General features: G+C 40.0%; 1 protein-coding gene across 1 annotated transcript in view; it reads left to right on the forward strand.

Moving 5' to 3' along the window:
• RTEL1 (regulator of telomere elongation helicase 1) overlaps positions 1-22,194 on the forward strand; it is a 42,510-nt gene continuing 20,316 nt past the window's right edge. Inside the window, exons 1-23 of the mRNA XM_065645492.1 lie at positions 1-55; positions 472-586; positions 1,382-1,580; positions 1,858-1,951; positions 2,948-3,029; positions 3,477-3,537; positions 3,755-3,830; positions 4,534-4,618; positions 5,218-5,283; positions 6,565-6,718; positions 7,055-7,093; positions 7,745-7,823; positions 8,428-8,525; positions 9,403-9,458; positions 11,534-11,608; positions 12,454-12,535; positions 15,639-15,771; positions 15,907-16,020; positions 17,760-17,800; positions 18,830-18,915; positions 19,686-19,763; positions 20,501-20,578; positions 21,966-22,109. Of these exons, the coding sequence (XP_065501564.1) occupies positions 485-586; positions 1,382-1,580; positions 1,858-1,951; positions 2,948-3,029; positions 3,477-3,537; positions 3,755-3,830; positions 4,534-4,618; positions 5,218-5,283; positions 6,565-6,718; positions 7,055-7,093; positions 7,745-7,823; positions 8,428-8,525; positions 9,403-9,458; positions 11,534-11,608; positions 12,454-12,535; positions 15,639-15,771; positions 15,907-16,020; positions 17,760-17,800; positions 18,830-18,915; positions 19,686-19,763; positions 20,501-20,578; positions 21,966-22,109 (2,022 nt within the window). The 5' untranslated portion in view covers positions 1-55; positions 472-484. The remainder of the gene's footprint in view (positions 56-471; positions 587-1,381; positions 1,581-1,857; positions 1,952-2,947; positions 3,030-3,476; positions 3,538-3,754; positions 3,831-4,533; positions 4,619-5,217; positions 5,284-6,564; positions 6,719-7,054; positions 7,094-7,744; positions 7,824-8,427; positions 8,526-9,402; positions 9,459-11,533; positions 11,609-12,453; positions 12,536-15,638; positions 15,772-15,906; positions 16,021-17,759; positions 17,801-18,829; positions 18,916-19,685; positions 19,764-20,500; positions 20,579-21,965; positions 22,110-22,194) is intronic.

A 22,194-nucleotide genomic window follows, 5' to 3' on the forward strand; every position in this document is an offset into this window, starting at 1 on the left:
GCGGGCGGAAGGGCACGTGCTACAGGCGCGGGCATTCCGAACGGCGGAGCGGGAGGTGAGGTGGTTGTTGTGCTGTTCGTGTTGCTATGGCAACTGCCGCCGGGCCCGGGAACGCGGGCCGGAGCGGGCGGGGGGGGCCGGGAACGCGGGCCGCACCGCGCCGGAGCGGATGGAATGTCCCGGGATGCGGCCTGGGCCGCACTGGAGCGGGCGGGAAGTCCCGAGAACTGCGGGCCGGGCCGCACCGCACCGGAGCGGGCGGGAGGCCCTAGGCCGCGGCCTGGCCCGGCTCCTTCGCATCCCCACGGCCGGGCCCCGAATGCCCGTGAGCCTCCTGCCCGGGTTGCGGTGCGTGTGACAACCGGGCCTTTCGTGCAAGCGAGCCGGCGCTGCCTCTGGTCCCTCTGCTCTCTGCGAGCCCGCGGTGCAGCCCCGGTCCCAGGGTGACCGCGGGCCCGCGCTTCCTTGCAGGTGCCGGGGGAACATGCCCAGGATAACGCTGAACGGCATCGCGGTGGAGTTCCCGTTCCAGCCCTACCCCTGCCAGGAGGCCTACATGGCCAAGGTGCTGGAGTGCCTGCAGAAGGTGGGTGCTGCCTCCACCCCCAGCCCTTCGGGTTTATCTACTGCGTTTTATTTCTAACTGTATAAAAGAACTTCTCTAAGAAGAGATTGTGGCAATTCAAGTTTGCTTTTCCTTGTCCGTGTGCTGCCCTTTCCAAATCTTCCCTGACCTAAGGGAAGCCTATCGCGCGCATATATATATATATATATATATATATATATATATGTATATGTAAATTCTTTCAATACGATTGAACACAAATTGTCATGAAAGCTTAGCTGCTAGCTTTTCTGCAACTTACGGTATTTTTATGCACTTTAAAATTGTGACATCCAGTAGGACTAAGTGTTTAAAAGTGCTTGGATGATTTTCTGCCTAAACTTTGATGTGGGATATAGTCTTAATTCTAAACACAACTGACATTCTGTAGTCTAAGAGTCACTTTCTGGTTTTGTTTGTTGTGCTTTGTGGTTTTTTTCTTCCAATAACTTCTAATATTTTCATGTGTTTTATGCTGAAATGTGATGCATTTTAGTTGCTCTAAGAGTGGAGAATTCCTCTGCTAAATAAAGGATCATGTCTGGCTCTTGGTTTTAGATTGAACCTCACTAAGTTGATTAGATGGTCCTACAGGTCATGCATTTATATCAACCTTACATGGGGTACGTGTGTAGTTTTTGTCATATGGTGAAGTCTGCCAGGTAGTGATCGCTTTTTTACCAAGGAAACACAGTACAGCACAAAGACCGGTTCTAGTTACATCTCCAAATTGCTCATTTTTTTTCCCCCTTTTTATTTTATTTCTCTTCAATAAAGAAGGTAAATGGCATTCTGGAGAGCCCTACAGGCACAGGAAAGACCCTCTGCCTGCTCTGTTCCACTCTGGCTTGGCGAGAGCACTTCAAAGACACGATCTCAGCCCGCAAAATCGCCCAGCGCATGAATGGGCTGGAGCTCTTTCCTGAGAGACCTGTATCCTCCTGGGGCAACGCTGCCACAGATGCAGACATCCCAGGTAAGTGCATAGTTAGACAAGCCTTGGAGCCGTTGTTGAGCAGCTGAAGCACAGCTTCACACATTTTTATAGATTTTAAAGGTGTTTTCCATTCTTTTATATTTTCTTAAAGCATTAGAAACTCATTTAGCTCATTTTGTGTGTGTGAATAGTTAGATGACAGAATTTCTTGCAAACTGTTACCATACCACCAGCCAGGAAAGGAGGCTGATTATATCTCTAGTTCTTCTTTCCGTGCTAATAATATTTTTCTGCTTTTTTGTCCTCTCTCTGGCAGCTTATTACACTGACATTCCGAAAATAATTTATGCCTCCAGAACTCACTCTCAACTTACACAGGTCATTAATGAATTAAAGAACACAGTCTACAGGTAAATATGATTTAGGATAATGTTCCTTTTCAAAGAAAAGGTGGAAAAATCTGCCTGGTTTAGTTACTGCTTGAATTTATGTGGGTGAATATATGAAAAATGATATCCAGTGAAATGTAGTTTTCGTAATGTGCATGTCTAGAGCCTGCATTTCTTTGTTGGATTTGGTTTGTGTTTTGGTTTTTGTGTGTGTTTTGTTTTGGTTGTTGTTGTTTCGTTTTGGTGTGTGTTGGGTTTTTTTGTGTGTGTTGGGTTTTTCTGTTTTGTTTTTCATAATTCACAGCTTCTTTTATCTTCTCTGATCATAGAATTTCCTGAATCTGGTCTGGTTTTAGTTCTTAACTTCACGCATTTGCTTCTAAAATTACCTTTTTGTTTTCTTTTCTGGGGCATTTCTTTAAGGCAGTGGGAAGCCATTACAAAGTTGAATTTTTTATGCCAATATAAATCTATGAAGAAGTTTGTGGTTTTGCTTTACCAATGTCTGTCATGGTTTTCAGTTGTTGAGGTGCCAGTGTGTTGACTGAGCTCTTTGGCCAGACAATAATTGTTTGTTTGCTTGTTTCTTGTAAAGATAAAGCCTCGTAATAATAAAAAAGTATGGGAAATATTTGTAGTTCTTATCCTACTGTAAAAGTCACAGCCAACTCTGGAATAGCTTGTAGTAGATGACGGTCCCCGGTTTATTTGGCTGAACTGTCATAACAGAACCCCGATTTTATGCTGCATGATGTAAGCTGCTACTAATTACCTCCTGCAATAAACTACTGCTTGTTACCACCCACTGCTACCAGGAGAAATGCAGCACCATAAAGGCGAATAACGCATATAGCTGTTACAGACAGAGTAGCTTGTTTACTGTTTCTGATTCTGACCCTTGTTTTGGGCTCCTCTATTTTTCCTGAATATTTTGCTTTTGATATATGATACATATACAACTGTGTCCTTCTTTTTTGCCTGATTTTAACATCAGTTTTGTGTATGCTCTTTGAACAGGCCGAAGATCTGTGTCTTGGGTTCCAGAGAGCAGCTTTGCATCAATCCTGAAGTGAAGCGACAGGAGAGCAACCACGTGCAGGTGAGAGCAGAGCTGGGAAAGCACGACAGCCAGAACACAGGGGGGTTGGTTTGGCACCGGGGGTGTGATTCTGAACTCAGACATTTTTTCACTACTGAAGGATGTCAGGAGAGCTGGTGCTTCTAAATGTGTTTGGAGAAACTTGGAGATTCCAGTTGTGTGAGTGCAAAATTGAATTCTGTGTTCCTGGGAGCATTTTGTGTCCTGAGAAGGATGTCACTGTGTAGAACATGAGTTTATAGTTTGCAGTTTAATTTCTGATCTGCCGCATAAGTGTTTTTCAAGGGCAACAATAATTTCAAAAGAGTGTTTCAGTGATTGATATTACTTGTAAAAATAATAGATAAATCAAAGATAACTGTTTTGAAAAATATTAGTGGCAAAACAGAACTTTTCAGTGCTTGACAAACTGTGCTACCCTTGCTTAAAATGTACTGTAATTTACAGATCTACATGTGCCGAATGAAAGTGATGGCTCGTGCTTGTCATTTCTATAACAATGTGGAAGGTGAGTCTGGCTGTGCAGTAAAGCCCCAGTTTTTGGAGGGGGGGTTTGCTCGGCAGGTGGAAACGTCTGAAGGAGTTGGCAGAGTCTGTCTGTGTGTGTGTTCCGCTTTGCGTTAAAGTGAAATGTTAAGAAGTGGTTGACTGATGATTGGGGCAACAAAAAACGTGTGTGATACTTTTACCTGAGGTTGTGGTTGTAATGTTGTAATTTTTCACAGAAAAGAGTACAGAGAAAGAACTCATTGAATCAATCATGGATATTGAAGACTTGGTTAAAAATGGGAACAAGCACAGGTAAATGTTCCCCTCTGACCTTCCCCTTTACTTGTGAAAACTATTTATCTGTTTATTTTTATTGATATCTTGGTGTGAACCTGAGCAGCACAATGATGAGGGCAAAGTGGAACAGCTAAAAATGTTGCAGAGATGGCTTCCAACAAAATAACGTGTGCACTGAAGCCTTAACTACTTTTACTGCAGTTTTCATCATACAGCAATTAATTTCAGTCCTGACTTGTGCAAAGACTGAATCAGATCAGAGTCAGGCTCACCAGGATTTTATTTCTCACGTGAGCAGAGGCTGCCAATATAATCTGACATGACAAATGATATTGCAGGTTTGTTTCAGATCTAAGAGGATGAGGTGACTGATTTGTTGAGGTAAAATAGTCTAGTGTAGCATTTACTTATGTCCTAAAGGGCTGAAATGACATTGCAGTACCGAATGCCACTCTTTCTCCTTGAATTTCTTTTTTTTTTTTTCCCATGTTTTGCTGAGTGGCACAGCCAAGTATTGTTTTCTACACATCTTTTTACTTGAGTTGTGTAAATACAGGTAACCATCTGCCCTAAAATTAAATGTGCCCATTCCAACTCCTTAAAAAGTTGATTAGAAACCCTTGAGAGTATGAGACATAGTACGTGAACGTTGAATGCACTCGTCATGTTTCTGCAAATGTTACTTCATAGTTTGTACTACTTTTTTATTTTTAAACAGAGCTTGTCCTTATTATCTCTCTCGAAGCCTGAAGCAGCAAGCAGATATTATATTTATGCCTTACAACTATTTACTAGATTCAAAGGTAACATCTATCTTTGCTTTTAAATGCAGTTGTTCTTCTATTTATCTTATATTGGTTTTTAGTGGGTAAGCTGTGAAGAACTGATGCATAGCAAGTGAATTAATTGTGTGGTATAGTTCAACACTAATCAAAACCCAGTTCAAATTCAGAACTGTAGAGGATGCGCTTTTGTGTTTGTTCTCTGTAAAGTTCTTTCCCGCAGTTAAGAAATTTTTTCTTTTTTCTTTTTTTGTTTGAGGCCTTGCTATTTTTATAAAATTAGCTTTGCAGAAGGTGATGCCCTTGTTGTTTAGTGATAAGTTGTCTGTACTTCATGGACAGTGACTGAAATTCTGATAAACTTGTGTACCCTAGTATGATGTAATTGTTTTTTGGGGGCGTTTTGGTGTGGATTTTTTTTTTTTTTTCCTTATTACAATGTTGGTAGTAACCTCCATAAACTTTTACATGATGCATTTTTATCACCTTTATTTCCAGAGAATACAATTCAAAATACATGAAAACCCAAATCTGTCTCATGAGCCAGTTTCTCAGTCCATCAAATTTCTATTTGTCTTTCGCCTTTCTGTCCATTCCCTCGTTTTCTTTTTTGTCTTTAGAGCCGGCGAGCGCACAACTTGGACCTGAAGGGCACTGTGGTGATACTCGACGAAGCTCACAATGTGGTGAGTCGTTTCTGGTCTGTTGCCATTTTTCAAACTTCATCCAAAGAGAAAAACAGACCCATGCCCTATTACAAACAGTCTGTAAAATCTGTATTCAGCTATTTCAGTTGTTGATGTTCATTATCTTGAATATTTCTTGTTTCTGTGACAGTTAAAGCATTGTAGTTTGTTTAACAGCCCTTTGACACTGCTGTGATTTTCTACAGGGTGACAGTTTCTTCCTGAAGGGTGGGTCTTCAAATTAATGAGGGCACTCGCGTCCTTGTTTGGAGAGTTCTTTTCCAGGGTGTAAGAAATCATGAAAGAGCCGTTCTGGAGCTCAGTTGCATCAGCTGTCCAAGGGCAGTAGATGGCAAATGTAAATCTTAGTCATAGAGGAAAAAAAAAAAAAGATGCTGCATGATGAGAACTTCCACTTAGTTGGCTCAGAATTTCAGACCTTTGCCTAAATGATGAAATGCAAAGGAACATTTGAAATCTGTCATTTTTTTCTGCCACATGAAGAACCCCCCAGTGGGATTTCTGCTGAACAGCTGCAGAGTTGATTTGCTGATGACCCGTTCTCTTGTCTGTGAACTGGAGAGCATGCTGGGTTTGACTAGATGGAGCTGCGGAGTTGGGTCCAGTGCACACTCCTTTCATCAGAAAACCTTTTTTTCTGTTGAAAAATGAGTGGAAATCCAGTAATTTGTTTTGGAAATTTTTTTTCTCTTTTGTCGTGTTTTGAAAATATGAATTGATGCCTGCATGCAGAAATGAACCAGAACAGCTATTCTAGAACTACTCGTTTTGCAATAGTTCTCCCATGGTACTGTCTGTTCCAGATTAATAAGTGGAAATTTAGTAATTACTCTGACAATTGAGTTTTTTCTGATTAGGTTGTTTAGGCATGCAGCTAGTTCAGCATTTTTTTCTTTATAATTTAACTCTTCAAAACTATGGCAGTCAAATTTTTGTGTAGGTAAGTCCTTAACATTTCTCTTCATTCCTCAGGGAAAATGATTCTTTTCATGAATGAAAAATTTGTGACAAAACAATATGTAACTTATTTTTCAAGGTCATAGAGAGTTTTGTCAAACTTAGTTTGAGTGTTCAAACCATTACTTTTTTTAATAGAAATTCAGTGTGTTTCCTCCTTCTCTATAACAATATTTGTTCTGGTCTGTCCTCTGGCCTGAGCTGGAGATCAGAATTGAAATCAAGCCTAGTTGTCTGGACTTTATCATGAGCAGATACCACACGGCGCAGTCTCGGTAACGCCTCTGTTCCTTGGTATTTTAGGAGAAGTTGTGTGAGGAGTCGTCATCTTTTGATTTGACACCCTACGACTTGGCGTCAGCGCTGGATGCCATCAATGTTGTACTGGAAGACCAAGCCAAAGTAGTTCAACAGAATGAAATAAATGCAGAATTCAATATGGAAATGATGAGTTCAGGTGTGTTGAGAACCACAAACCACTGTTTTCTGGGATTAGAGAGTGCCGTGAGCAACAACTGGAAAATAACTTTTCCAAGCAGTTTCTGGAAAATCGGCTCTTAACCATAGATAAATTTTAGTTAGTTAGTAATCACTGCCAGACAAAAATGGAAAGATTTGGCCAAATCAAGGTGACCTGAGAGGTCATGAAAGAGAGAGATGAGTGGAAAACAGAAGATATCTTTCCTTTTACACAGTTCTAGCCTTTATATCTGTAACTTCTGAAAAGGCATAAAGAAACTAGGAATGGAACAGATGCAAAACATCCTTTTGACATCTCTCCTTTCTCCAACAGGACTGAACATGGAACTTGAAGATATAGCAAAGATAAAGAGTAAGGTTATTTTTTGTGTTGTTGAAACAGTTCTAAAAGGTCAGCAACTAGAAATCCGGCTCAGTAGTGTTTCTGTAGACATTGCTCTTAACTGAGAAATTCATGGATTGTCTCTTTTATTCAGAGAATTTTGTAGAATGTTTAGGTACAGTATTTTCCCCAGAAGATGAGAAGTTTGGCAGATAAATAGATCACTTCCTTCTTTTCTAGAAGTTCCCTTGTTTTCTCATCTTGTCAGCATGCTGGAAATGTATTAGTTATGTCATTCTGCTGTAAGAACATGATGCTACATAAACTTAATAGCAAGAGCTTGACATGTCTCATGTTTACAAAGGATTTCCAATAACAACTTTCCACGTTTATAGAGAGTTTAACATTTTGCTGACAACTGTGTTTTCTAAGAGCGTCACAGGCTTTATCTAGGAATTGAAGTCATGGAAGTTCTTAAGTTTAATATGAATTTTTAGAGATGTTATCAAGGAAATTGTTTTTGATAAATCTTGATTTGCTTATGGGATCAAGACAACAGCTGGGTTGCTGTCTTTGTTGACAGCCTTGGAAATAAAGTACATTTGACGAAGAGGTTTAGATGAGTCCCAGCAGTGAGTTTCTGTCAACTCTTAACTTTTTTCCCTCTTGGTTCTCTTAAAGAAATTCTTCTTCAGCTAGAAAGTGCTATTGATGCAGTGGAGCTGCCACCGAATGGTGCTGGAGTCACCAAAGAGGGAAGGTAAATTTCTTCTTGTGAATATGTTTACAAGTTGAAAATACAGCAAATTCTAGACCCAGGTGAAACTGGGTCTGCTGTTGGGATTGGTACTGGTATTTTAGTTTCTGGGAACAGTATTTATTCAAGGTTTGGGGTCTCCTTAAATCCACTTTCTGTAGTAATTATTTCTGGTGGAACTGCCTTTTAAAGTGTTTCAAGAGCGGAAATCTGATGCTGCATGTATGTCGGTCAGATATTCTGAACCAGAAGAAGCTCTTCACTGTGCTTATTTCTAAACTAATGCATATTGTACATCGTAAAAAAAAAAAAAAATCCTGGAAATTGCATGCAAATCCGTTTCTAAATTAATACCTCTCGTATGTTGTAAAGAAATCATGGGAAATGTGAAGGATGTGGTCAGTATGCTTTCCGTCATGTCAATATTGTCTGCTGTCTATATAACAAATACTTGTTTTTATTCCTGTAAATTTTTCTTTCTCATGGAGACAAGAACCTGTTTTGCTGCTATATGGTGAAGTTGTTGATATAAAAGAATAACAGTAATTGTGTCCATGTGATTATTTACAGTGTTTACCTGTTTGTGCTTTTTCTCTGTAAATTCCAGCTACATCTTTGATCTGTTTGCAGAGGCCCAAATAACATTCCAGACCAAATCCTCGCTCTTGGAGTCGATAGAGCAGATTTTACAGTTTCTTTCAGGCCGTAAGTGTAAATTTGTTAGTTGTTTCACTCAGATTTTGCTCTGTAATGTAAGTAATTGGAAGTTTGCATTATTTGGAGGGAGGAGGAGAAAGGCTGCTTTGTTTGGATTTAAATTACAAAACTTTTAAAAGCTCAAATCTGATTCTGAGGACCCATGTCTTTTTATTAAGACTTGCTGTCAGATCCTCTGCTGGGAAACATGGTTTATGTCTGTTGATGCAACAGAACTAGTTTTAAGAACTGCTTTGTGTCAAAACCTGAGTGGGTACCGATATCTGTGCATACAGACGTGTGCACGTGTTGCACACAACTCTATTTTTCTCCAAAACTAGAAGGATTGTGGGGTGGAGCTTGGTGACATTTGCTGATGGTGCTTTTAATGTTTTGAGTTCTTCCCTGGCTGAGGGAGTTACAAAACAAGAGTGTTCAGAATCACATAATGTGCTTTTTCTTTGATTTAGCAAGCTTCTGCTCTACTGTCTATCAGCTGCTTTTTCTTATTTTGCGTTTCTGCAAAGAAAAATCTCCAACTTCCACAAGCACTAAGAAAATTATTTAGTTAGTTCATACTTGCAGAGTCTTCAGGAAAAGCGTTAGAGAGAGGAAGCCCAGTCCATGGAGACTGAAACATGGATTGTCGCTCCTGCAAGCGCATCCTTTGAGAAGACATCTGTCCTTTTTTTTTTCCCTGCATCTTTCTCCTTTTAGGGTGTTCACACTCTGGCTTGACAGGTGCATCTGTTTATTATTTCCTTAGTCAAATTCTCATCATCAGTGTCATTCATATGTTGTTTTAGCTGCTCCTCTGGGGTCACTGTTTTAAGCAAACAAATGGATGTACATTTGTGTTGTAAATGCAATTGTGTGTTCTCTCTAGGCACTGGGATATTTGTCAATACATCTGGATTGCATAAGCTCTCAGACATTATCCAGGTAAATTCTAAATGCTGCTTCTACACGTCTGAGGGAAAGAAGAGTTGGTTTAAAAGATGTGGGAAATCATTGGATCCATTTTATTCTTGATTGTATGTACACTTGAGCACTGATGGAGTCTACGGGTTTTTGAGGAGAAAGTGGCTGCCTAATGGGATGGTCTACTTTGTTTTTTACCCAGGCTGTTCTTTTATAATTTTGATGTCCCTTTTTGGAGATGCTTGATGTACATGTGTCTGGTTTTAGCCTCCACCAGGTGGAGCTGGATCATCAAGCTGTTTCTAGCAGCAGTGCTTGGGAACAGGAGACCTTCTCATGAAATAATAGGACAGGCTAAAGAAAAGTGCAAGCAAAAGATAATTTAACTGTATTTTTAAAATTTAATTATTAAATTAAGGGATCTGTAAATATCTTCTTAGTGCCACAGGAACTTAATGTGACACTTGTGGGTATCTGTGTGGTGCTGTCAGTCCTCTCCCTGTTGTTCACTTGTAAAACATTGATTATTAAGAACCTGGCCCACATAAAATTAGAAGATACAGCGGGCCAGTGGCCTGAAATTCAGTTTCTGGCTTCCCTCTGAACTTGACCCAAGCCGTAATATTCTTGAGTGATACTCAGAGGATAATGCTTGAAGAGCTTAAAGTTCAAACGAAGTAGTGTCTTCGCTGTAGTGTTACATACTGGAAAATCTGCTGATGTTTGGGGTTATGTTCACTGTATTCCCAGATCTGAGTGATTTCAGAGCATCATCTTGGCCTGAGTTACTGGGCAACAGGTTGAATTAGACCTTTTCCTGACAGTGGACTTGAGTGCATGGATGTGTGAGGGTCTGTTCACAGCGGCATACACAGAATTTCATTTTTACAGCAATGGTTCAACAAAACCTATGTGTGTTCTGCTACAGCAGTAGCAATTGTGTGCACTGATACCAAAATGATTTGCGCTGGAAGGTGAGTGTCACTGTCCTTCTGTGGGGAAGGTGAGGTTTGCTTAATTTCAATTAAGTTTATATAGTTTCCCAGGGTTCCAAAGCTGAGAGATGATTCAGAAGGAGAAACCAGGTCTCCTGCTCCCAGTGACTGGAGCCCACCAGTTTGTGTGCACTACAGAACTGGAGATAATGGTCTGGGAGTGGATCGGTGAAAGGTGATTTGAATTGGAAGAGGAGTCTTAGCTGAAAGCTGAGGTCCCTGTGCTGCTGAGGACACGCACATGGACAGTTCCTGCAAATCATCTGCCACGTGATGATCTGTTCTCGTGAGATGTTTCAGCAGGACTCGGTCACCATCTTTGCTGCATAACCATGGTGCTTTCTAGTTACAGAGCTTTGTCATCAAGACTTAATTTATAACCAGCTAGTCTTATTAATAATATTTTTCTTTCAGAAGAACACTTATTAAAATATTTTTTGTGCAGCCTGTCTTTGGCTATTTTTCAGAAGTTAATATTTCCAGGAATTGTACGTTTTTCTGACTGGCGGAGAACTTGTTGCAACTAGCTGATATTCTTATGAGCTTGGATAATTACTTTTAAATGCCTGAAGGAATTTTGTTTAGAAAAATTAACAGAAGTTATAAATATTTGAGAACCACAGCTGTTTTCATTGAAGTTGCACCGAAATGCCATATGTTTGAAAAAGCAGCACCCTTAGTCATGAGGCGTCACACACAGGAAAAGGGAGGAAGCAGAACTCTGCGCAAAGAGCTGGTACAAGCTTTTCACTTAATGGATGGACAGTTAGGTGTGATTACATGCTGATTTTTGTTTTCTTTTGTTAAGCAGAATATTAGTGTAGGGTACTATGGCTGAAATTTTAAACTAAGGGAATTCAAGAAGTTCTTTTACACTCAGTTGTGACAATGAGAAAGCCATGTGGTTAGCAGGGATTACCTGTAAAAAATGTGTTTATTCAAGATTCTCTGCATTTATTTAATAACAGGAGCAAGGAGATATATTTAAGGTTATCACAACAGTAAATTTTGTGGAGATACTTCTCAGTGCGAAGATATATTATGGATTTTGCTGGAAACGGTTGTTAATTTTTTTTTTTTTTTTTTACATCTATTTTCCAGACAGTATTCAACATCGATCCTCCAGATGGCTCAACCAGTTTCATGCCACATCGGTCAATATCTAAATATTATAAGGTATGAGATGCTTTGTGTTCTACATTTTTCCTTGCTGGCATTTAACATCTGTGCTTAGTGTATCCAAGCTGCAGAAGGATGTGGATAGTAGAGCAAATAATGATGTTGATTACAGGGAGGACGTGGAAGTCCTTCCAGAAAACAAACACCAAAGGAACCGTGGTTAGTTTAGGTCCCAAGGAAAAAGCGGAGCTATGCAGTAATTTTTAAAGAAACTCTAAAATGAAATTAGGAAAGTGCAGCAAATGTGTATTGCTGAAAACTTTGATACTGCGTGTTATGCAAGAATTGAGTGTTCTTCCAGTGATCTGTTCTCTTGACTTTACTACCAAGCAAGTACAAATAGCCACTAAACTTTCTCCCCAAAGTCTCTAATTTATTTAGGGTTTCGGACTTATGGGCTGCGGTGCTATAATGAATTTTAGGAACAGATTTTTTGTTAAAAGGTAACTTTCATATGTAGTTTAAGACTAGGTACTATTTTTGGTGCTAAATGAAGCAAATCTTTCTAGCACAATATTTTTTTTTTCTAGTCTGCGTATTTTATTCTGGTGGACAATACCCAAATAATTGGGTTCTTTGTCTCTGCTCAGGGCAGCCCATGAAAAGCTGCTCCCATAAACTGACTCAAAATGGCTGGTGAAAAGGTGATTCTTTGCGCCTTGTTAGATACATTAGGAAAGACTGGAATCCAAATAAAGGGGAAATAATATAACCTTACTCAGACTATAAAAGTGACACTGATTACGTTAACTATGCTTGTAATGTGCTAGCTTTTTTGAGGGATGAAGTGCAAGGTCATTTCTGTAGCCACCTCTAGAAATGTTGCTGTTGTTTTCCTTCAGGTCCATATTCACTTGGATAGCAATAATCAGAAGAAGAAACAAAGGACAGATCTCTGGAACTCATCGTCTGCAAAAAAACAAGGTACAGGACTCTCGTCTTCGGGAGGCTCGTGCAAAAGCTGGATTGAAAATTACTCAGCTGCTCCTTTCTGATTCAAATAAGAGAAACCAGTTGAAGACGTCCCAGTCTGCATTATTTAACTGCTGTGAACAGTGTGTCCTGGAGTTATTTCTAAAGGGTACATGACATGAGCAATCTTGGTATAATTCACTTTTGTACCAGTGCTGCTTTTTGCACTGCTAGAGTTCTAGTACAATTACTCTAGTGCAAGACAATGATCTCCATTGTGGAACAGCTGCTGGTATTGACATAGAGAAAATCTTCAGACCAGCCCAGAATGGGAAACCCTCCTTCAGGACTGACGTTGAGATTTATGAAATGTTCTATCCTTATATCAGCTACATTTCCCTGTATAACTGTGTTGTATTAAACACAAAATTAGTGCTGTAAATGCCTTTTACAAGGAGGAGATTCATGTACAGATATGATACTGAAAATGTATGCCAAAGGTTTTATAAGGGTAAATTCCATTGAAGTCCTTAATCTCTGTTGAAATTACTCATATATAGTGGGGGAGGTATAATTGGTTGGATCATTCTGAAGCTCTGTAATGAAGGTTCATGTAACGTGTCAGAAAAATAACGCTCGAGAATGTGAATTCTTAGCCAGAACATGCCACGCCGGAGCATCAGGGCAGTGATACCTGCTCTGCTTCTTTTGAGCAACTTCCTAAGTTTTTCAGGGCATCTTCTCACTTCTTGATGGTTTCAGCCTCAACTTTTCAGGCCTTGTTCAACTGAGGTTTCTCCCTCTCTTTGTCTCTCTTCTCCCACCCATTTTGTTCATTACTCTCTGCAGAACTTGGTATCTGGAACCACCTCAGTATAATTGTCCTTCAAAACAACATGCTTAGAAGAAAAGAAACTTGGCTTCTGAATCAAAGGCTTATCCTAAGGCTGCTATAAAGCAGCACTGAGCTTGGCTTTGTTGCTCTTCAACATTCATTCTTTCTGTGGTTTGTTTTGTTTTGGTTTTTGGTTTTTTTTAATGAAATACAGTTAGGTGGAAAACAAACCACTCTGATTAGAGAAGACAGATGCGGATCCCTTTAACTGAGCCTTCTTAACAGGATTCTCTCCAAGGATCTTTGTAAAGACCTTGCCTCATAACTGTCTACTTAATTACTCAGTACAATGCTCTCGAGAATGCAAGTGTTTGTTTCGCAGAAGTCCTTTTCTTAAGGACAGAAGTAACATTTTTCAAGGAATGAGTTTCCATGAATTTAGTGGGTTTGCACATAATGTTCCCTTAAATGTTTCCACAATAAGTTCTGTTCCTGGACAGAAGCGTGTTGTCTGGTCATCTGCAAATATTGTTTTCCTGAGATATTGCTCAATTGGAGCTTGAAGTTACAGGAATAATTCTAAGTAGATTTTGCTAAATATGTGTGCAGGAAAAGGCTAATAGAAACACTTTAGATTTGTGGCATAATTTGGAGAATTTATACCCCAAACCAGTGCAATAAAGTCACAGAATTCTTCTGTGGTTTAGTAGAAAGATACTGATATAGTGTCATAAAATTGTTTTGGTTGGAAAAGCCCTTCAATATCATCGAGTCCAGCCGTTAAAACAGCCCTGCCAAATGTTGCTTTTCAAATAAAACCCCTATTTGCAAGTAACTATGCAACAGATGAGCAGTTTGTCGAGACTTGTGGTATGTGTGAGGCTGGCAGAGGCCAGACAAGACTGCTCAGGTCTCTGGTTTCCTGCAGGGGTACAGCAGATTGTGTGGAAATAATGGAAACTTTTAAGAATAGCTGTTTTCAAAGGATTTTGTGGAAACGACTCAATTCTCTACAAACCATAACTGGTGAGAAGCTCAGAACAGCTGATGAGATGAGTGTCCTGGCCATGCGTCCTGTGCACGGGTAACACTTGTGAACGCAATACTGGACTGGGACGGTCTGATGTGAAGATAAAACACTCTTCCTTTTGCTTTGCTCTGAGTTCCCGTATTGGAAACATAGTGTGAATCAAAGAGATACAGAATTTGCTATATTTCGCAATGTGATTCTTTTAGAATCTGGACATCATCAGGATGGATTTGCCCATATGAGATGGAAGGATAAACTAGCTTAAAATAAATTTTCTCTTGTAATTCTAAGCAGTAAGTGACTCACTGGGCACATATTACTGGGGATTTCCTGAAACCATCAGCTCCTTTTTGGAAATACAGTCTTTGAATGAAATGTGTACATTTAAAGACATGTACATGATATGTGTGTGCTATTTTTTTTTTTTAATTGAAACTAATCATGCAAAGCAGAAATAGAAACAAACTGACGTTTCATTTGGCTGCTCTTGTTCTTGGCGTAGACAATTGTTTCATCCCTTGTGCCTTTGGCTGTCTGTGAAAAGCGGTGCTGAGCTTTCAAGACACTGGTGATACAGCTGTAAGCTGAGCAATGAAAGAAACACACACTAGTGTGATTTATCCTTTTTTCTTTATGTCCTTTCTGTTGGTAATTCACACTATGCCAGGTTTTCAGTGTCACGCACGTTGTATATCCACATCCCCCAAGAGAGCTGAGCAGGAGTCGGAAGGTTTGGCAGTTGATTGTGGGAAAAATGGAAAGTTTAGGTGAAAAGCCGTTGGCAATTCCTGATGGCAGAGCGAGAGCAGGGGTGGAGATATTTTTATAGTAATTTCAGTTATTTGTTGTTCATGCCAGCACTCTGCAGCTCTGCCACCCTTCCCTTTCCAGTTGTCCTTGACAGGAGGAAGCGAATCCGTGGACGGAGCCTGAGTAGTTTTATCCGCTCAATCTGCCTGTTACTTGATGACAAAAAGATCTGATGCTCTGTCTTTCCTATAACCATCTCTTGATTAAAAGTATAATTAAGGTGTGAGGGAGTAATGACTATTTAAACTATATTTTGAATAGGCATAGTAATTAAATGTAGGGAGGACCAAAGCAGAACATGCCATACATCTGGATTTTTACCTTCAGATGCTGCCTGGTTTACTTTCAGCAGTTCAGATGCAATTTGCTATATGCTTGTCATATTGTAATATTTCCGCTTGCGGACTTTCTTCTTAGTGTTTTCTCTTTGTTTGATACAGGAAAGACCTTGAGCTACTGGTGTTTCAGCCCTGGGTACAGCATGCATGAGCTTGTTCGACAGGGAGTCAGGACAATTATCCTGACTAGTGGGACTCTCTCCCCGCTCTCATCGTTTACAATGGAGATGCAGATGTAAGTGCCTGGATGTGTGAACAGAACCGTCACTGAAAAATTGCAATCTGTTCTCGTGATTTTAGGTTTTGAGTGTTCTGGACTGGCAGCCAGCAGGGAATCATGTAATGACTGGAATCTTTTGTGTTCCTTCAGCCCTTTTCCCGTTTCCTTGGAGAATCCTCATGTTATCGATAAACACCAGCTCTGGGTTGGGATCATTCCTAAGGGACCTGATGGAACTGTGCTTACTTCTACCTATGAAAGAAGGTAATGAACTTCCATGTGGAATTCTCCTTTGAAGTTTTGTGTTCTGACGTTTTGGGTTCTGCTTGCAGACCCCTGCCCTGCACCCTCGTATCACGCTCAGGTACCACCTCCCTGTCCCTTAGGGAGCAGCCCACCCTCACTGACACAGACCTCCATCTGAAATTTCTTTGCTGAAGACTTAATTGCTTTGAAACATGACTTGTCTTTGCAACAACTATTTTTATATTTAACGCTTGTCACCATGACCGGCCTCTCTTTCAGCTCTGCGTTGCCTTCTTAAGGAAAATACATCCAAATGTTTGTCAAGCTTTTCATCATCATTTTTCTTGCTTTTCTCTGAGCTTTCATCACTTTGCCTGTATCTGTTCTTCAGAGTAGACAGTGCATCTATACTGCCGACAAGGAAGGCCACAACTTGATTTCATTGTAGATTGACTTCCATTGCGCAAAGTACTGCATCTCATTGGCATCTCTGTATATAATTTGAAAAGGCAGTTTGCTTTGAGCACATGGCGGAAGGTTCTGTCCTTGCCAGTTCTCTGAAGTTACTGGAGAGCAGCAGCATGTTGGTGCTGTGGTTAAGGGTGTAGTAGTTCTCTAGTATTTTGAAATGAGGAGCAGTTACTGGTGTGTGATACAAGTGTTCTTCCATTTAACTTTCTTCCAGTAGTATACATATTTTTGTGTAGGCACATTCTTAAATCTATTGCAATTTCAACTGCATAGACTGCATAGCAGAGAATTCTCTAATTTAGCCTGCTGCAGGTCCAAGTTATTCTTTTTAGCAACACAGAAAAAAAAATCTCAAAGAGCTTTTACTGAAAAAAGGGAGAAATGCCAGATGTTCCATGGAATTGGAAAGAGACTCAGCAGTTTTAAATGATTTTTACAGAGAAGCAGCAGTCTGGAAACCCCTCAGACTGTATTTTTCACTTTGAAAGCTTAGTGTCCTCTTTCAGTGTGTTTTGTTGCAAATACTGTCTTTTGAAGGAGTAAGGCTGGGGATTCCACCCCCTAAGGCCTAGAATAGCTGTTTTTCCTTGAACAGGGGAATTCAGTGTTTGTGTTTTAACAATGTCTCTGTGGTGGCAGGGGTATTTGTAGGTCTTACAAATATATATATATTTTTTTTTTTCCCCTGCACGTATAAGTTTCCTGGGAAAACAGTATAAGCAAAATGGCAGAGCACTAAAAAGAAACATAAAGGCACGAGAGATCAGATGGCTTTTCAGTCAGGGCTGGAAGAAATGGATAAGTACCATTCATATAGAGCAGCACTTTTTCAGTCAAAGCAAGTGATTTACTTGGCTGATGCCGTGTGTAAATAATAACCATAGTAACCAAATTCACGCTTTTTGCCCCTGCAGCCTCACCACACCTAATTCATCAATAATTATTTTGAATAGTTGTAACGTTAGTCAGGCTTGGCGGTACCTGCAGATTTTTCTGGCAGAACTGTCACCCTTGAATTGTTGGTATTAATCATAAAACTCGGATGGCTGCCCACTTCCTCTTGTTGCATTTTGATAATATTAAAGCTTAAATCATCTTCAGTGCTAATAAGAATAATATTTAATAGTAATGTGTAGTCAAGATATTACTAATTTTGTGTCCTTGGCCTGGGTGATTGTCACAGGAATGAGAGCACTGGGGGGTATGGACACGCTATTTGAGATGAATATCAGAGGAAAAACAGAAAAGGAAATACAGTGATGTTAATTGGTTTTTCTTCTTTGTAGGTTTTCTGGGGATTATTTATCTTCTCTGGGGAAAACAATTGGTAAGTGAAGTGTGCGGAATTTAGAAATGGGTTGTTGCACAGGATTTTTAGAAATCTAGAAGGAGAAATACTAAAGAAGATATAATAAGACAGAGAAAGGTAAAGGATTGCATTGCATATCCAAATGCTGTCTGTTTGCTCAGGCAGCTGCCTCCTGTAATTGCATGTGAAAAAGAGTTTGAGTCCTTAGTTTAGTATTTCCAAGTTAGGAGATCATTTTTATTATCAGGTGTTTGTGTTTGGGTCAAAAGTGTGGTTCCTAAACACTGTCAGAGTGATGCAGACTAGAAAATCAGTGCACAGAGATGGTGCAGCAAAGCATCACTTGCAGAGCAATTAAGGATCACAAGAAGTTAATGGAATTTCTTGTTATATTTTTAAAGGCATTGTGTCAATCCTGCCTTAAATCAGCATTTATTGTTTTGGTAATGTTTTACAAATATAATAGAACTATAAAACTTTAACACATGAAGGCAGAATAAAAGCGTTTGTGTAGCTTGGCTGAGATGGGATTGAAAGGATTCTATTAAATCTAGAAGGGTTTGAAGGAAATGGAGGAGAGTGCTCTGAGGTGTTCAGCTTGGCCTAAAAGGTGAACTTAAGAGAATACTTTCACAAAATGTGTGTTTCACTAAAGTAAATACTATTTGGCTGGAAAACTCTCAAAAGCAACCTTGTGGTACCTCATCTATTGATTTGGATGTTCAGACTGCAGTGGACAAAGAGGGAAGATACAGCAGATGATTTGTCTATTTCGTCTGTACTGTTTGGTGTAGCTCAATCTTTCATCCTGTTAACACTACACTTTAGAAAGCTAGTTAGGCATCTGTATTGAAGTTTTTACCTTGTTGACAAGCCTATGAAATGATCTAAAAAAATGAAACAGCTTCTAATATACAAACATTAGTGTCAAGAAAGCAGAAAAGCTTTGGGAAGGATCCCATGCTGTTAGTTTATTTTTTCCTCTGCAGCCCGTGTGTTCCAGCCCAGGATGAAATGCCCTCAGCTACACACTTTATCTCATTGCAGGTAACCTGGTGCGGGTTGTACCGCATGGACTCTTGGTATTCTTCCCATCGTATCCTGTCATGGATAAGAGCCTGGAATATTGGAGGGTACGTTAATTGCTCTGCCTTTACTAGGTGGTTTGGTTACACGTGTCAGACAGTTTGTACTTGGGCTATCTAATCACACTCATTGAAAATTCTGTGTTAATAAGTACATTATAAAATCTGGAAAGTAAAAAGCCAGGTCGGGCTGCTTTTATTTTGATCACAATATGCTGAAATGCAGTGTTGTAGAAACCAAACCCGAAAGAATCTGATTATCTCATCTGGTCTCCTCTCAGAGTTACTTGGTTTCACCAGAGTTCTCTGTATTAAACCTCCAAATTACAGTTGGTCTGAGTGTTTCAGTTTTTAGGGAAAAAAATCCCCGTATGAGCATTTCTCTTTTATTTTAAATTTGAAACTGTTGCAACCATAACTTCTATAACTTCTGTGCTCATGACTTGAATGTCACTGGTGAGACTTGTTAGAACAATTCTGTTTGAAACGCTCTTCCTCAAAAGTGGGTGCAGGGACAGAGGTGGGACTGTGGAGCAGGTCTCTGGGAGGTGGATGTTGGGAACTTGTAGGTTGGAAAGAAAAAAAAGTGAATCTCTTGTCTGCATAATATCTGAGATGCGCCAACTGCAAGGAATCGCCGTTAGTGGTGTCAGAATCATGTGTTTCTGTTTCCGTTTCCTCTGTTTGGCAAGAGAGGAACAGGCTGCACTGGGAAGTCTGTGCTCGCCACTCCTGAGTGTTTCTCTTCTTGTGGGCACTTCTGGTGTGTGCTTCATTTGACATGACTGTTTCTGATATGTTCATTATCTGTTTCACAGGAGCATGATCTTGCTAAAAGAATAGAAGAAGTGAAGCCAATGTTTGTGGAACCCAGGAACAAAGGAAGCTTTGCAGAGGTTGATTATTTGCATTACCTACCTATAACATTTTCAGAAACTGTGTTAATGTTTAAATACTATCTCTAAAATGTGTTTGGGTGTAAAATACCCAAACTTTATCCTAGGATAAAATTAAGACTCTCTGAGAGCTTCTTTGAATTATAGTTCTTTTATGCATCCTTCCTATGCTCTCTTGGCCAGTTGCACAGAGTAAAGTCTTCATTTGAATTCCGGTGATTTAACAGCAGCTGATGTACTTATGTACTGGGTAACTGAGGTGGTGGAAACTGTCACTTGAGCAGTCAGCAGCTTTTAATGTTCTGCACATTTCCTCCCAGCTTGTCCTGCTTTGGGTGTTAAGGAATTGTGCAGTGTCAGCTTGTTTATTTATAGCTGCTCTGTTTGCTTCTTCGAGTAAATCATATTCTTGAATTACTTTCCTGGTTTGCCTATTTTAACCAAGGATCTGCAGAAGCACAGGACAGACCGTGTTTTACTTTCTTATCAGAAGTATCTGACTTTAACCTTTATGCTTACCGAGATACATTCTAGACTCCACAGTAATGTAGGGAATTTCCTAAGCAGATGGCTTCTTACATTTGCAGTGAGTAAAAGTAAAGAAAATTATACTGAGCCAAATGAATCACATTTAGACCTTTGTGTACAAGTAAAGTTTAGCTAGTACAGGATTTTATTTATGCATATGCAAAGGATGATACCATTCCTGCTCTTGCTTAAACTAGTTTATGTTTTAGGTAATGGATGCCTACTATGATAAAGTTGTCTGTCCGAAGTCCAACGGAGCCGCATTTTTGGCAGTATGTCGAGGGAAGGTAATACAACCGAGAATTTGTTTCATCTGAGATCAGATTATATAGTTGTTGGAAAACACATAATTCTAGATCTCAGTACATTTCTATTATGTTACTGTAATTATATGTGGGGGGAAAAAACCCAAGAAATGTAGGATGCCCTGAAGCCTTTTCAAAATTATGTCAAGGTCATATATGCCTCATTCCTACTTTTAATAAAGAGATCCACCTTGGAATCTTTTAAAGGAGATGAGCATCATACTTACATTTCCTGTTGGCTGCTCACCGAAAACCCATTCAATGAGAACGACTGTTTTGGAGAACTAAAAGAAACATTTGTAATCAAACGTGTTGGAACAACCCCATTGAAACCCAAAAATGTTGCTCAGCTTCAAAGAATTTAGATTAACTTCATGTTCTTTGGCCTTTCATTGAAATTTTCCAGTGTTGAAAAATTGATTTATGATATTGGTGGAAATATTTGCAAAATCATAATTACTCTTAGAGCCTTTTGTTGCTGGTTACTGCCTACCAAGAGAAGATTCCACTTCTTGGAACCTTCAGTCCCGGTCTCCAAAGCGGCTGTTAGATCAATGAAGAAAAGACTCAGCTCTTGTTGGGTGGGACCGAATGTGCCCGTCCTTCCAGAAATAGTGTATTACCCTGAGCGGAACAGAGTCTGTGGAGAGATGTTGCTTTGCAGTAACACACAATTGGAAGATGTTTAGTTTGTTGTAGTCACAGAGTTAATAGTATGACTGCAAAATTTGAAATGTTTGAGAAGACAAACCAAAAGAGCCGTGTTGTCAAAAGCTCTAAAACTACCTTTTTTCCCAGCCATTGCTTCAAGATTCCCTCCCAGATTGTTGCTCAGCTTTTACACTGGCAGTAGGTTCTAGCAAGTTGTGTTCTCTGTTCCCTGAAAGAAACCTAAAAATACAGCCCTATTTATAAAGAGGAGATTCTGTCCCTCTTATTCTTTTAGTAGTTGTATTTAGGCTGGGAATGTCTTTAAAAGTTCACCACAATTTTCTTTCCTGTTTTGAGGGGGTGAAGGACAGGTTTGTGTGGTGGTGGTTTTTTATTGTTATCGTGGTTTTTAGTTTATTTTATTTTAACTGGAGGTATTGACTGACATCTGAATACAGCTGTTCTGCTTATCCAGGAATAATTCACCTGCATTAGTGGTGTAGGCTGAGGCAGGCTTTGTCCAGGGTCCCCAGAGAAAAAGCAAAGCTTAAAGTCCTGGTAATAAGAGCAAAAAATCTAGTTGAAACTATACATAACATATTCATAAAGTACACTTGGCTAGGGATTTAATTTAATGGAGAAGAAAAGCCAAAACTGCTGAATTGCTCTGAAACATCACTTCAAATCCTGTTGAGAATGCAAACTGCTGTCTCTCCAGGCCAGCGAAGGCCTGGACTTTGCCGACATGAACGGCCGAGGTGTCGTCATCACGGGGCTGCCGTTCCCCCCGCGCCTGGAGCCCCGGGTGGTGCTGAAGATGCAGTTCCTGGACGAGCTGAGGAGCAGCGGGGCGGGCACACAGGTAATGCTGGCAGCTCCGCACTGGGGGCTGTTTGCAGGTTCGCGTCATCATTTCTCCCCCTTCTCTCTATGGATTTTGGATTTTG

The sequence above is a fragment of the Caloenas nicobarica genome, chromosome 15 (genome assembly GCF_036013445.1).
Source record: "Caloenas nicobarica isolate bCalNic1 chromosome 15, bCalNic1.hap1, whole genome shotgun sequence".
Taxonomy (NCBI): domain Eukaryota; kingdom Metazoa; phylum Chordata; class Aves; order Columbiformes; family Columbidae; genus Caloenas; species Caloenas nicobarica.